The sequence below is a fragment of the Pelodiscus sinensis genome, chromosome 5 (genome assembly GCF_049634645.1).
Source record: "Pelodiscus sinensis isolate JC-2024 chromosome 5, ASM4963464v1, whole genome shotgun sequence".
In the NCBI taxonomy this organism is placed as follows: domain Eukaryota; kingdom Metazoa; phylum Chordata; order Testudines; family Trionychidae; genus Pelodiscus; species Pelodiscus sinensis.
Window position 1 is genome coordinate 55,979,011 of NC_134715.1, and position 12,962 is coordinate 55,991,972.

The 12,962-nt window shown below is 43.3% G+C and overlaps 1 protein-coding gene across 12 annotated transcripts in view; it reads left to right on the forward strand.

Moving 5' to 3' along the window:
- The window catches only part of TRIM2 (tripartite motif containing 2), a 120,948-nt gene that overhangs the window by 71,003 nt on the left and 36,983 nt on the right, over positions 1 to 12,962 (forward strand). For all 12 annotated transcript variants that reach the window (XM_014574269.3, XM_014574301.3, XM_014574339.3 and 9 more), the window contains 2 exons: positions 7,503 to 7,654; positions 9,840 to 10,020. In XM_014574269.3, the coding sequence (XP_014429755.2) occupies positions 7,503 to 7,654; positions 9,840 to 10,020 (333 nt within the window). The remainder of the gene's footprint in view (positions 1 to 7,502; positions 7,655 to 9,839; positions 10,021 to 12,962) is intronic.

The following is a 12,962-nucleotide window of genomic DNA, read 5'->3' on the forward strand; positions in this document are numbered from 1 at the left end:
AGAGAAACTTTGTACAAAGATTATTACAAGACAGTGTAAAATGTGACTACAGAGGAGTATTCTGACACAGTGGCTTGCATATAATCCCTCCTGAGAGCGTAGGAGACCACACTGAACAGTAGCACGGGTTATGCCTTTTAAAAAAGATGCAGGCTTCCACCTTTGTCTTCCATATTACAGCAGTCCTAAGTAAGAATGTTAACGAGCGGCTATTTGGCTAGTCATGCCGTCAATACAATTTGTATCAACTACACAATTAGTCAATAAGGGGGGGGGGGGCTGCTCAGCAGAGTTGCAGCTGGGGTAGCTCCCAGGGCTGGCGTAAGCTGGGACTGAGCAGTCCCAGCTCGTGCTGTCTCTGGAACTGCTTGGTGGCTCTTACTACATTTAAAATGCAGAGATGCAGTGGTCCCAGACTAGCGCAAGCTGAGCCTGCTCAGTCCTAGCTTGTGCAAGGTCCAACAGCTCCAGTCCATGGTGGCCCAGGCTGGCTACTCCAGCAGCAGCCTCCCCTGTCCACAGGGGGGTCCAGCTCCCCACTGGGACCCTTGCAGATAGAGGCTGCTGCTGGAGCACCCTTTGCCCACAGTGAGCCTTGAGTGTTTGACTTTGCAGCCATCATGTTCTATTAACATAGTTTTTTTCTGTGTAGTTATAATTTGGTAGAACCCATAGGAACCCCAGTCATGGACCCATGGCCCCATTGTGCTAGGGGTTGTAGAAACACACCACAACCCATAGGTGCTAGAACTAGGGATGCAGCATCAACCCCTGCCTTGAAGTGGTTTCCATCAAGTGGGTTCTCAGTTTGGTTCAGTAACTCCATGATACAAATGGTTCCAGCATCCCTGGAACAAACAAGACTATCCCTGCTCCAAAGAGCTTAGAATCGAAATTAGAAGTCTACTAAGTCCAGGTATAGTGAAAGTTCTGTCTCTGGTATTCATGAGGCTCTTCCTATTAGCCAATTACTCCATTGGTCTATGGGAACATTCTGGTAGCTGTAATGGGATGCCATGGCACTTCAGGTAGTCAGTCAGTCCCACAATGGCCTCTATGACAAGAGAGATCCTGAACAAAGCTACTCATGAGAGCCAATGATGAAAGTGGCACAACAGGGTGATGTGTTCAATGTAACCCGTGTTTCTAAGCAGACAGGCTGCTGAATTTCATTGCATTTGGAGCTTTTCCACAGTGTTTAGATTAGATTCTTGACATAAGTTTCTATGAATGAGCCCAGATTTTGTGATTATTTAGATCACTCTGGTGAGATCTATGGCTAGGTGCAGATGGAAGTAGACATCTTGTGCTGCTATTGCTAATTTGGGTATCCAGTGCCTCCAAATAAATTGAGCATCCCCAAAGGCCTGGAGAGCTGATGGCAATGTTCCCTCTAATCTTTTTTGTATCCATGTGTCTGGAATAAATTTTATGTGCACAAAGGCATGTATGAATGTGCACCACCAGTAGAAACAAAAAACCTAGCTGTAGATGCTCTGCTAATCAGCTGAGTGGCATTTAAATCTCTTTCACAAGCACCCAGCTTACTGGGAACGCTGGTTTCCAACCAACATGACAGAACTATGTGAGTGTAAATGTCCTAGATAATTGAGACTGTTACAACAAGAGTATATTTTTCAGAATGCTTCTCTTTTGCTACCAGCATCAACATTATTGTGTCTGGACTCAACGTTAGCCAACTGGTCTTCATTTGGGTACTAACTTCAGCTAGCTAATAGGTAAGCTAGGGGATCATGCACATGTTGGAGATCAGTGAGCAGGAACTGGCTGTCCTCTGCATACTGCTGGCATTTCAGCTCATGTTATTTCACCTGCAATCCCAGCAGCTTTATATAAATGTTGAATAATATGGGGAGGAGGACTGAGCACTGTGGGACTCCACAGGCTTTTGGTAGTGGCCGTAATGACCTTCTAAATTCAGTCTGAAGGGAAAGACCTCCGCCATTTTGAGCGTTTCCATTCTTCAGTGCATCTTTTGCCAGATAGTACAAGAATGTGTGTACGTTGTATCAATTTCTGCAGAGAAATGCAACAGAATGAGTATGGCTGCCCTCCTCTTATCTGTGAACTGCACGAGTTTATCCAGCAGAACAAAAACGGCTGTATCATGTCCTGACTGAGACGAATACAGGATATTGGCTGTTTTTTGCTAGCCTCTCATATAATGGCTTAAAACAGGGAAGTTAGATGCTGGGCAGTAATTTTCAAGGTCTCTAGTATGGAATAATAGAATCTTCAGCACTGATGAGTTTTTTGCATATGTCCAGGGATGAGGGGCTGTGTATTTAAATGTTCCCTCTAAAGTGAATTGTGAACAATCTCTGTTAGTAAGTCAGAGTTGCAGACCCTGCTTCCTTTCATCTCCCAAAAAGACGTCATTCCTACTTCACAGAGCTTCTCAGTTATTTATTCTCCATTGGTAACAGCTAGAACCCATCAAAACTGGTAAGGACTTCTGAAAGAGTCTCCTTTAGGCTAGCTGAGAATGAATGGAGTGAATCTGTGACAGTCAGGTGTTGTTACAGGACACTGAAAGTGCATTTGACAACCGTAGAGAAACATGCTGAGAGCTGAATGTAAGATTTGAGAAAAGATGGGACTTTGGACAAGGGGAAAGGCAGGGAGACATGAGTAAAGATGATTATGTGTTTGTGTCATAGTTGTATGACTGGGCAGTCACTTTTCCTATAACCCTTCTCTTCCTGCTGTTCATTACCTTTTCTCATATAGTTTAGGTGTAGCTTTGCATGTTTTTGTGTATTTATTATCAAGGAGAGGGACACACATTTGATACATTGTACGTACATATTACCAGACTTTGTATTTTTTGTTTGGAAATCAAATATGTTTTTATATTATGGAAGCGACTTCTCATCGCTTTAGTGTTGCTGAATTAAGTACATAAAAATCCTCTTGACTAAAATCAGATAAATCCTGGTGTGAGAGAGGGAGGTCATATTTTTTTCCATTGGCTTGGTGCCTGATTTTAGCTTAACCTTTTTCTGTCCTTGTAAATTCTGTGATGTCTCTGCCTCTGTGCCACTTAATCTAACTCTGCTCGTTTTGTTAACTTATTTATCCTTTGATGTGACATCTTGGTCATGTTCTCCCCAGAGATAAGAGAAATTTAGTCTTATATGTCAGTGACCATTTCCTGTATTTGAACTATGAATTGTGATTTCTCATGCTTTTCCTTAAAATTAGGATGATAGGTTATATGTATTAGAGATGCTAAAATGCAGGTAATCAGAGAATCAAGTAGTCGATGGAATTTCCACTGACTATTTGATTAATCGATATGGGGAAGGGGGGGGCTCACTACCCCGCACTGTGGCTCTGCAGTTTAAATATAGTAAGGACTGCCTGGCTCTTACTACATTTAAAAGGCAGAGGTGCAACACTGAGTCCAGACTGCTGCGACTCTGCCTATCTTGCTGCCATCCACACCACTGAAATGGTGCTGAGGGAACCAGCTTTTCAGCTGTCTCCCCACAGCATTGGCTTCCCCTTGTCTCTGATATATATCAACTCAACTATCCTATAAGCCTAGGCTTATCTGGTAGTTAACTATTCGACTACTCTTTTACATCCTTAATAAGTACTGTAAAATTTTTAAACATGAGGATCTAAAGTTTGACTCCAACACTCAGTGGAGTCTGAAGTTGCTCAGCTTCTTTAAAATGAAGCTACTCTTGTCTCGGTGCCAAATATGATATAGGAGTCAAACTTTAGGCACCAAGGTTTGAAGATTTTGGCCTATTATCATAGAAGTTAGAAATGAGAGTCAATTACTAGAGCATCACATCCGTCTGCTGGTAACTGCAGTATATAATTCTATGCTAGAGACTGTGTCAGATGTTAAATTGATATTGTATTTGCTGTTTAAGCAGAAGACCAAAAAGAAGTGACTTGTCAATGAGCATATAACAGAGCCTGTGTAGAACAGGAATTTATTGTAAATTTGTGTGGAGCTACTGTACTGTCCTCTTAAAAATCCACATATCCCTTGATGCTCACAAGAAATGAGGTAAGTGGCATTTCACCCTCTTTTTGTACTTCTCCGTTTGTCACTTATTCATGTATTTCATTAGACAGTAATCTACATTACTGGTGATGTAAGCAACTAGTTGAGTCACTACTCGACTAGTCGCTCTCCCCCCCTTGTTGCCACTGTAGGCAGAAAGAGGGGGAAGCAGGAGCCAGTGCTAGCGGAGCCAGCTTAAAAGCTGGTTCCCCCCAACACCATCTCCGTGGGGGGCAGGAGAGGCAGAGGCGCAGCAGTGGACCTGGTGTGAGCCAGGACTGACAAGTTCTGGCTCATGTGGGGTCCCAGACGCTGCACCCTGCTTTTTAAAGGTAGTAAGAGCTGGTGGCGCTTACTACCTTTAAAAAGCAGAGCCGCAGTCAACCACCTTATCGACTAATCAAGTAGTTGATGGAAATTCTATCAATTATTCAATTAGCATATTAACTGCTATTTAACATCCCTGTCTGTTACCAGGCACTAGCCATGTTCAGTACATTGGCGAGACTAAAAAAATCATAGTGTGTGTCAGAGCTCCCACTCTAATGAATAATGTAAATAGCTGAGGTTATTACTGAGGATACATACAGACATGTGCAAGTTTGCAATTTGCGTATCTTTTTCTGATATAACTGCAGTCTAGACATAGCCACTCTTGCAGTCTAGATGTACCCTTAGAGATAAGAGCTTTTTTTCTCTCTTGGGAAGCATTTAAGATACTATTTGATCTTTAACGTAGCTGGAGAGTCACAGTTTGGGGATTCTGTTACTTTTGTCTGTTTCTGGTTAAATTTATCTCCGGAGTGTATATATATACTTGACTATACAGATTAAGATGTTGCTATAACTGTCAAATGATGGCAGTTAGCATACTCAGGTTGAAAAACAGTTCATTGTGTGATTGGGTGGTTTTTAAGAATTGGTCAATGGGTGGATCTTTAAAATGCATTTAGCATTGGTTTAACTCTGACCTCATTACAGCCAATGGTAAAGCTCTCATTGTCTTCAATGAAAGCCAAAGCTAACTTCTGTAGAATATCCAACCCAGGAAGATCAAGAAGGCCTCTTCTACCTGGAAAGCAGAGGTTCACTTGCTTGTTTTCTCAATAAAAAAGTCAAATAGGATATATATGTAGTTACGGCTAAAAATAAAAGAAAAATAAATGTTAAAAGCGTTAGCAGGTTGAGATGCTAAAATAAAATCTGGGGAAATCAGCTTATCTAAGCAGGACTGACTGTAAACAAAGTAAATTACATAGAAAGTAACTTTTTTCTTTGAGTTGCTATTTCATTATCAGAATGAAAGATGGTTCAGTGAAGCCCTTTAAAATGTATCTGAGCCAAAAGGGATTGCTTTTAGAGAGGCATATGTAAGTCATCTTTAGAACACAGTCACTTTTGCTATTCATGTTTTATATAATTCTTTAGAATTGGAACAAGGAGAGAAGGTTATATAGGATTGATTTTTCTATATGCCAACAAGCTGTATTTGGGTGTGTATGTTCTAACTCGTTCCATTTGAAATATCAGATATGTGTAGCTGCAGACATATCAGAACATATCATATTGTATTCAAAAAGGATAATTCAGTACAGTGCAGTAAAAATGTATTTTAATCATTGCATCTAAAGACAAAAATATGAAATCACTAATAGGCTCTGTAAAGTCTAAGGAATAGAAATAATTAAGAAATTGAAAGCTAACATCTTGATGGTGATATAAAATAAGGGAAAGGAAATGAAGTGCAAGACCATATGGCAAAGACTTTCAAAGTTGTCTGAGGTCTGATTATTTTTCTTTATTTGGTTTTCTTCGTTTCACTACAATTTATAACCGTGAATGGCTCCAGCCTTTGTTGAGCCTTGAAATCTGGAGCTACATTTTCTTTGTCTTAATCTTACTGTCACCGTGTGATTGGACCTATTGATGATTTTTTGTAAAGTGGCAGATCTCACTCTGTGAAGCACCATCAGCATTCAAAGGGTCTCATCCTGTGAGATGCTGAGCTCCCTGAATTCTCAGTGAAATCAGTAGAGGTGGGATGTTCCTCACCACCTTTCACATTTGCTATACTCTTATTTTGTCCATCCTAGACATTCCCCTTCCCACTCCCACTTTTATACTCTACCTAATGCTCTCTTCTCCAGCTACTCTTTTGTCTTCTCTTTTCGTAAAATAGTTTACATGAGCTGCCAATGAGTATAGAAACTCTTGCCATCTGTGCTGCCCCCATCTTGGGATTGTATCAGAGAGGATTCAATAGGTGTGACAGAGAAGCTTAGAGGAAAATACTGATTAAGTCTCTCACCTGATAAAATTCTTCTGTCTTTAATCTCACTAATTCTCAGACTGTCTTGATCTTGCTAGTTAATTTGTATAGCTCCCATAGAATTTTCTTGCCTCATCTGAAAATAGTGGATACACACTTCTGCTCTCAAATTTATTGGTGTCAACATGCTCAGTACAGATGGCTCTGCGTGCCAAAAACATGAACTTAACTACATGTGAAGCTGACACTGTTTGGAATTCACGAGTGTGCCGCCAGCTTCTCCATTTAGCACACATTTTATGTGTCCCTTTACATTCTTTAATAAACCTAGCATGCCTCATACTTTCTCAGCTGGAAAAATACATAATACCATACTCGCTCTGTGTAAGTGTATCATCTCAAATAACCTTTGGATGTTAACCCTAGGAATTATAGGCTCCTTGTCCTTTGTAAATATATACAGTTTCTCACACAGTGGCTATCAAAGGAGACCATCAGCTTTATCTCTAAATAGAATGTAAACATTGGACTGTGTAGCAGGTTGAAATGTTCTTTCTCTTATTAAATGTAGATCACTACTTCTATCAGATCCCCTAGTAAGATTATAATGTATTTAGGGGATTGGAAATGGAATATGGAACTTTTCCCCTTTCGGCTCAGATATTACCCAAGTCAGTAGCAAATAAATGTCATGTTTGGTGATCTCAGTCTCCAGTTCATAGTGCAACATTATGAAAAATCCTGTTTGGTAATCTTAGCAAAAAGGCTATGGATGAATTAGCACCAAGACTAAAGTGATCTGGTTTTCAGTGGCTGTCCATTTCATACCAACGTGTCTCCATTCAGCTATCTCTTGTTACACAGCATCAGGCGGGTGCTAAAGCTAGCTGCTGCTTTACTGGTATTTCAGTTCCAAGGCTGCTGATCTGGTATTTCTTGATAAATTTGTTTATTTCAAACTACCAAATGCAACTGCTTTAAATTAGTGGAAATAATCAGCTTATAAGGACATCACAAATTTTAAAACAATTTATTTTATTAAACATCTATACTTTATATGCTTTGTACCAGGCTATATTCTGAGGACTTAGATAATATATTCAGAACCTCCTTCCTGTTGTCTAAGAAATGCTGTAAGTGACACTGTTGCTGCAATGTTAAATTAAGAGCTGCATTCTCTTGTACCAGGTGATGGAATTTTACTGCCAGTCTTGTGAGACAGCCATGTGCCGGGAATGTACAGAGGGAGAACATGCAGAACATCCCACTGTACCTCTCAAGGATGTGGTAGAACAACACAAGGCTTCACTACAGGTTCAGCTGGATGCTGTCAACAAGAGGTACAGAGATTATTTTGGTTCCTTGACTCACTGCTGTACATTAGCTGAAACAAAAAACAGGACTATGTAGCACTTTAAAGACTAACAAGATGGTTTATTAGGTGATGAGCTTTTGTAGGCCAGACCCACTTCCTCAGATCAAATTGTGGAAGAAAATTGGGATGACCATATATACCAAAGGGATACAATCAAAAAAAGTGAACACATATGAAAAGGACAAATCAAATTTCAGAACGGGGGGAGGTAAATGTCTGGGCACTAATGATATTAGAGGTGATAACTGGGGAAGCTCGTGAAACTACTGTCTAAGATCACACTGCTCGTTGTGGAACTGTTGATGACTGCTCAAAAGTGAGAAGCAAAGAAAAAAAAACCCACCCCTCACTAACATTGCCTCCAAACGAGATGCAGAAAGACACACTCTACATTCCCCTGCATGCCAGAACCTAGGGGGGCCCAAGCTAGTAGATGTTGTGGTTCCCCCTAGGTTATGTGGTGGGGTCAATAATGAGGGGTTCAGTGTATGGGAGGGGGGATGCCAGGAAGTGGGCTTGGGGTGTGGGTCTGGGTGGTTGGGAGGGTTCAAGAATGGATTGGGGGTCGGTGGGTTGGAAAGAATGCAGGAGTGGCTGGGGGTGGGAGGGCTGGGTGGGAAGTAGGGTGCAAGAGTAAAGTGGGGGTGCAGGGTCTGGGTGGATGGGGGGGTGCCAGAGCAGGGTGGAGGTTGGGGGGGTTGGGCGAAGGAGAGGGGGGTGATTACCTGGTGCAGCTCCCTAGGGATACATATGGCTCCATGCCCACCCCCATCTCAAGCACTACCTCTGCTTCTCCTGTTGGCCGTGATGTAGGCAGCACTTTGCTGCACTGCCATTTCACCAGCTGGGAAGAAGGGGAGCAACAGCACACAGAGCCACATCCTTTCCCTGCCAAGCAGAGTCCATGGGTCAGATCTGGTCCTGGATAGCCTGACTCCAGTTCGCAAGGCTCCTGGCTCCCCCCTGCAGCAGGGAGCTGGTGTTGGTGCTCCAGCCCTGCGGGCGGGGACACAGGGTTGGAGCGCCAGCTCCCCAGTGCTGGGGTTGGGGGGAGCCTTGGGAGGCTGGAACCAGGCAGCTGGGGACCAGATCCAGCCCCTGGGCCTTAGATTCCTCACACCTGCTTTACAATGTGGTTTAAACTAATGTTTTGGAATATATAATATTTTAGCTATTTTTTTTTTAAATATATTTGGTCATCATAAAGGTGAGTGATCAAATGCACTGGATTCCCTCTGGGCAAATAGTAGACAGCTGCTTATACAAGCTTCTGTATACAGCTCTGAACATTGTCCTCACTATGCTAGTCCTAGATCCCTCGAGGAGAGATGCAGCATGGCATTTCTGCCCTGTTGTGTGAGGCGTTGCTCATTTAGTTCAGCTAAGATTGTAAGGAAAAATACTTTGAAAAAGTCACTGCTCTTAGGAAAGAGGGAAAGAATCTGTCTCATACAGATAGACCACTGGCCTGGGACTCAAAAGAACTGGGTTCAGTTCCCAGCATAACAAACTTCCTGTGTTACACTGGGCATCTGGGCATTAGTTCTTCACCTGTAAAACAAGGATACTTCTAATCCTGACTCTGAGTTGTGATTGTGAGATTAATGACTGCAACACACTCCAATACGACACAGAAGAGGACAGAGAAAAATATCTTGCTATCTTTTGCATGGTAGTGCCTGGGTCTTGTTTAGGCACTTATAAGAATACACCCCTTCCAAGGAAGGGGAATAGAAGTATGGGGAGAGAAATATTTGGCATGAGCATATAGACACAGAACACATGAATGATACCTGATCTTTAAAAATATATCAGAATTTGTTGGAAAGAGTGAAAGACTGTTCCAATTCCCCACACAACAACAGCATGAATTAAGGACAGCCAGCCAAAGGCCTTCCTTGTGGAGTTCCACCAGTTTCAGTGGAGTTCCACCAGAGAGGATTTTGGCCCTAGAATGTCATCCGGTCATGATCAAACTTTAACCATGTAAAACAAAACCAGATTACTATATTGTAATAAAGGGGTAGAATTCTGTTCCTGAAAAATACTGCCTTTAAAAATAACATGGGAATGGAGTTTTCATCACATTATCTTGTCCCTAAAATCCTGTCTTTTGAGTTGCCAATCTTTGTAATTTGTTTCCCCCACAGACTTCCAGAGATAGATTCTGCACTTCACTTCATATCTGAAATCATACGTCAGTTAGCCAACCAAAAGGCTAGCATTGTAGATGATATTCATTCTACTTTTGATGAACTTCAGAAGACTTTAAATGTGCGAAAGAGTGTGTTGCTTATGGAACTGGAAGTGAATTATGGCCTTAAACACAAAGTAAGAGATGTGTTCTTTCTCACGTGAAAAGTTATTAATTTAATAAGACAACTCTTACAGCAGGCGCACAGTGCCAACAGGTCATGTTGAAAGGACAGGAGACATTGGATGTGGATTAATTAGGCTGCAACTTTATTCTTAATTCTCCAGGAGTGTCAAGTCAGTAAAAATGTACAGCACAGATAATTCTATGATGATAGATATCAATATATATCCAGGGACTTCCATCAGCCCACCCTCATCTGGAACCTTCTCTCTTCTCCCTGCTACCCCTCCAAATGAAGGATATGGTAGGTAATAAAAGAAATGGGGGAGGGGGAGAGTTGGCTCCCTGCCAGGCTAGTCAGAAAAGCCCCAAACCCTCCACCCCTATTTCTGTTCTTCACTGAGACTGGTAAAGGATTTAAAGGAGGTGTATCTGACCACTGTATCTTTTCCCCGTGGAGTATCACTTCACGTAAGCATAATGAGTTGCACATCATAGCCTAACTCCTGGTCAGTGTTCATTCCCAGCTAGTCTCCTCCCCAGAATCTCCTGTGGGGAAGGCAACTGTCCCAGGTACACCTTGCCTAAGCCAATCTGGTGCCGAGGGGAAAATTCCTCACAACCACCCACTCCTGAGAAAGGAGCAACTATCACAGTGTCCACAGTGGAACCTGTCCAAAGTGGAACCTGACCAAACCTGATATTTTACTATTTCCATAGGTGGGAAGGTGAGTGCTGCTCTGCCTGGTCCAGGTAAAAGGGGTTCACCTGTGCCAAGCAGGTACTTGTATAACCTTCCCTCTCTTCAATGTGGGGGAATGGGACTGTCCTTCAGGCTGACCTGCTCTGAGATTGCAAATTCACACTAGCTCTTTATTCCCTAAAGAAATATACACCGTCTTCCAGCAAACTAGGCCAGTGGTGGGCAACCTGCAGCCAATGGGATGCATGCAGCCCATCAGGGGTCGACGTGTGGCCCATGAGACATTTTGCTTACCATTGCCCATGGGCAGGGTTGCCAGATTCCCATCTGTGTAGTGACATTACTAATGTGACCCATGCATAAAGCAAGGGCACGTGAAATGCAGAGCGTGCTGATTGCACACAGCATTGACTGTCAAAGCCAAGCACTCTCTGCTGCATCCAAGCAGACCACTGCTATGGTTCAGTCAGCACATCCTGCAAATTCTAGCTATGCAAGTGCAGCTAGTAAGACCATGTTGGTTATGGCAATATTGCAGCCCACTGAGATGGAGCCCTGGTTGCCCATCACTGAACTATACAATGACCCCCTACCACTTAATACGCAATGCAGCCTTTATATTTGATATCAAATTTTCTTTAGTTTGGAATGTTCCCACAGAATATATTACCATACTTTCCTTTACAGGTACACTTTAATCACTTTTCAGCTCATTTTATATTTTACAAAATCTAGAGGTTTCTTTGCATCAGCAAATTCCAGAAGAAATGTTTTAATGAAATAAATTTGAAATCAATACAGGCAGTCCCCGAGTTACGCGGATCCGACTTATGCTGGATCCGCAGTTACGAACGGGGCTTTTCTCGCCCCGGAGGACGGGAGAAGCGGGACGCCCAGATGCGCCGCGGTCCGCCGCCCCCGTCCTCTGGGGCGAGAAAAGCTGCCTGGTCTGCAGGGAGACGGGGAGCAAAGCCTCTGAGCACGCCAGCAGTGGGACAGCCGCGGCACGCCTGGACTGTCCCACTGCCCGCGTGCTCTGTGGCTTTGCTCCGCGTCTCCCAGGTCAGCAGACCAGGGAAACGGAGCACAGCCGTGGAGGATGCGGGCGGTCCTGCCACCCCCATCTCCCTGGTCTGCTGGGGGGGGTGCAGCTAGTGCCCCCCCCTCCAGTAGACCAGGCTTTTCTTGCCTACCCCTGGGGTAGAGCAGCTGGGGGCTGCCGGGTTGGTCCCGCGGCGCCGCTCCAGACCAACCCAGCAGCACCCCAGCTGCTCTGCCCCAGGAGTCCTGATTCAGCCACTGCTGGTCCGTTTCAGCAGCGGCTGAATCAGGATGCCTGGGGCAGAGCAGCTGGGGTGCTGCTGGGTTGCTCCAGTGACGCCGAGGAGCCGCGCTACTGGATGCAACCCAGCAGCACCCCAGCTGCTCTGCCCCAGGCGTCCCCAAGTCAGCCGCTGCTGAAACTGACCAGCGGCTGACTACAGGAAGCCCGAGGCAGAGTTGCTCTGCCCTAGGCTTCCTGGAATCAGCCGCTGATCAGTTTCAGCAGCAGCTGACTTGGGGACGCTTGAGGTTCTTAAGTTGAATCTGTATGTAAGTTAGAACTGGCGTCCAGATTCAGCCACGGTTGAAACTGATCAGTTTCAGCAGCGGCTGACGCCAGTTCCGACTTACATACAGATTCAACTTAAGAACAAACCTACAGTCCCTATCTTGTACGTAACCCGGGGACTGCCTGTAACTAGAAACAGTTTACATCAAAATGGCTATCACTTCTTTGCAACGTTTCAAACCCAAGTATTCCAGCATACTGCTAATGTACAGTATGAATCTCAAACATGAAATTGTGTATATATTGTATACAAAGTTAGTTGAACAGTATAGTGCAGTCATCTAAGCTGATAGGAATGTATATGTGTTTTAAAAAATATTTGATATATGTTAGAAATGAGTTGTGGTAAGGCTGAATGTAATCACACACAAAAATGTTTGGAATAGAATGATTTTAACTTACAAATGCAAATTGGTTTTCTCCGTAGTTAGTTTGTTCCTGTTACTTTTTAGCCCGTTACAACCACAAGTGGCGCCTGGCCGATTGAGACCGATTGTTAGCTATCGTACCTGTTCAGCTCAGCATGTCCTAAAATAAAGAATAGAACAGAAAAAATGTATGGCGTTTTGTAGATAAGCAAATAATTTTTAATAAAGAATTTTAAGATTGCAAAATGCTTTGTAATTATGTTGCTGCATGTT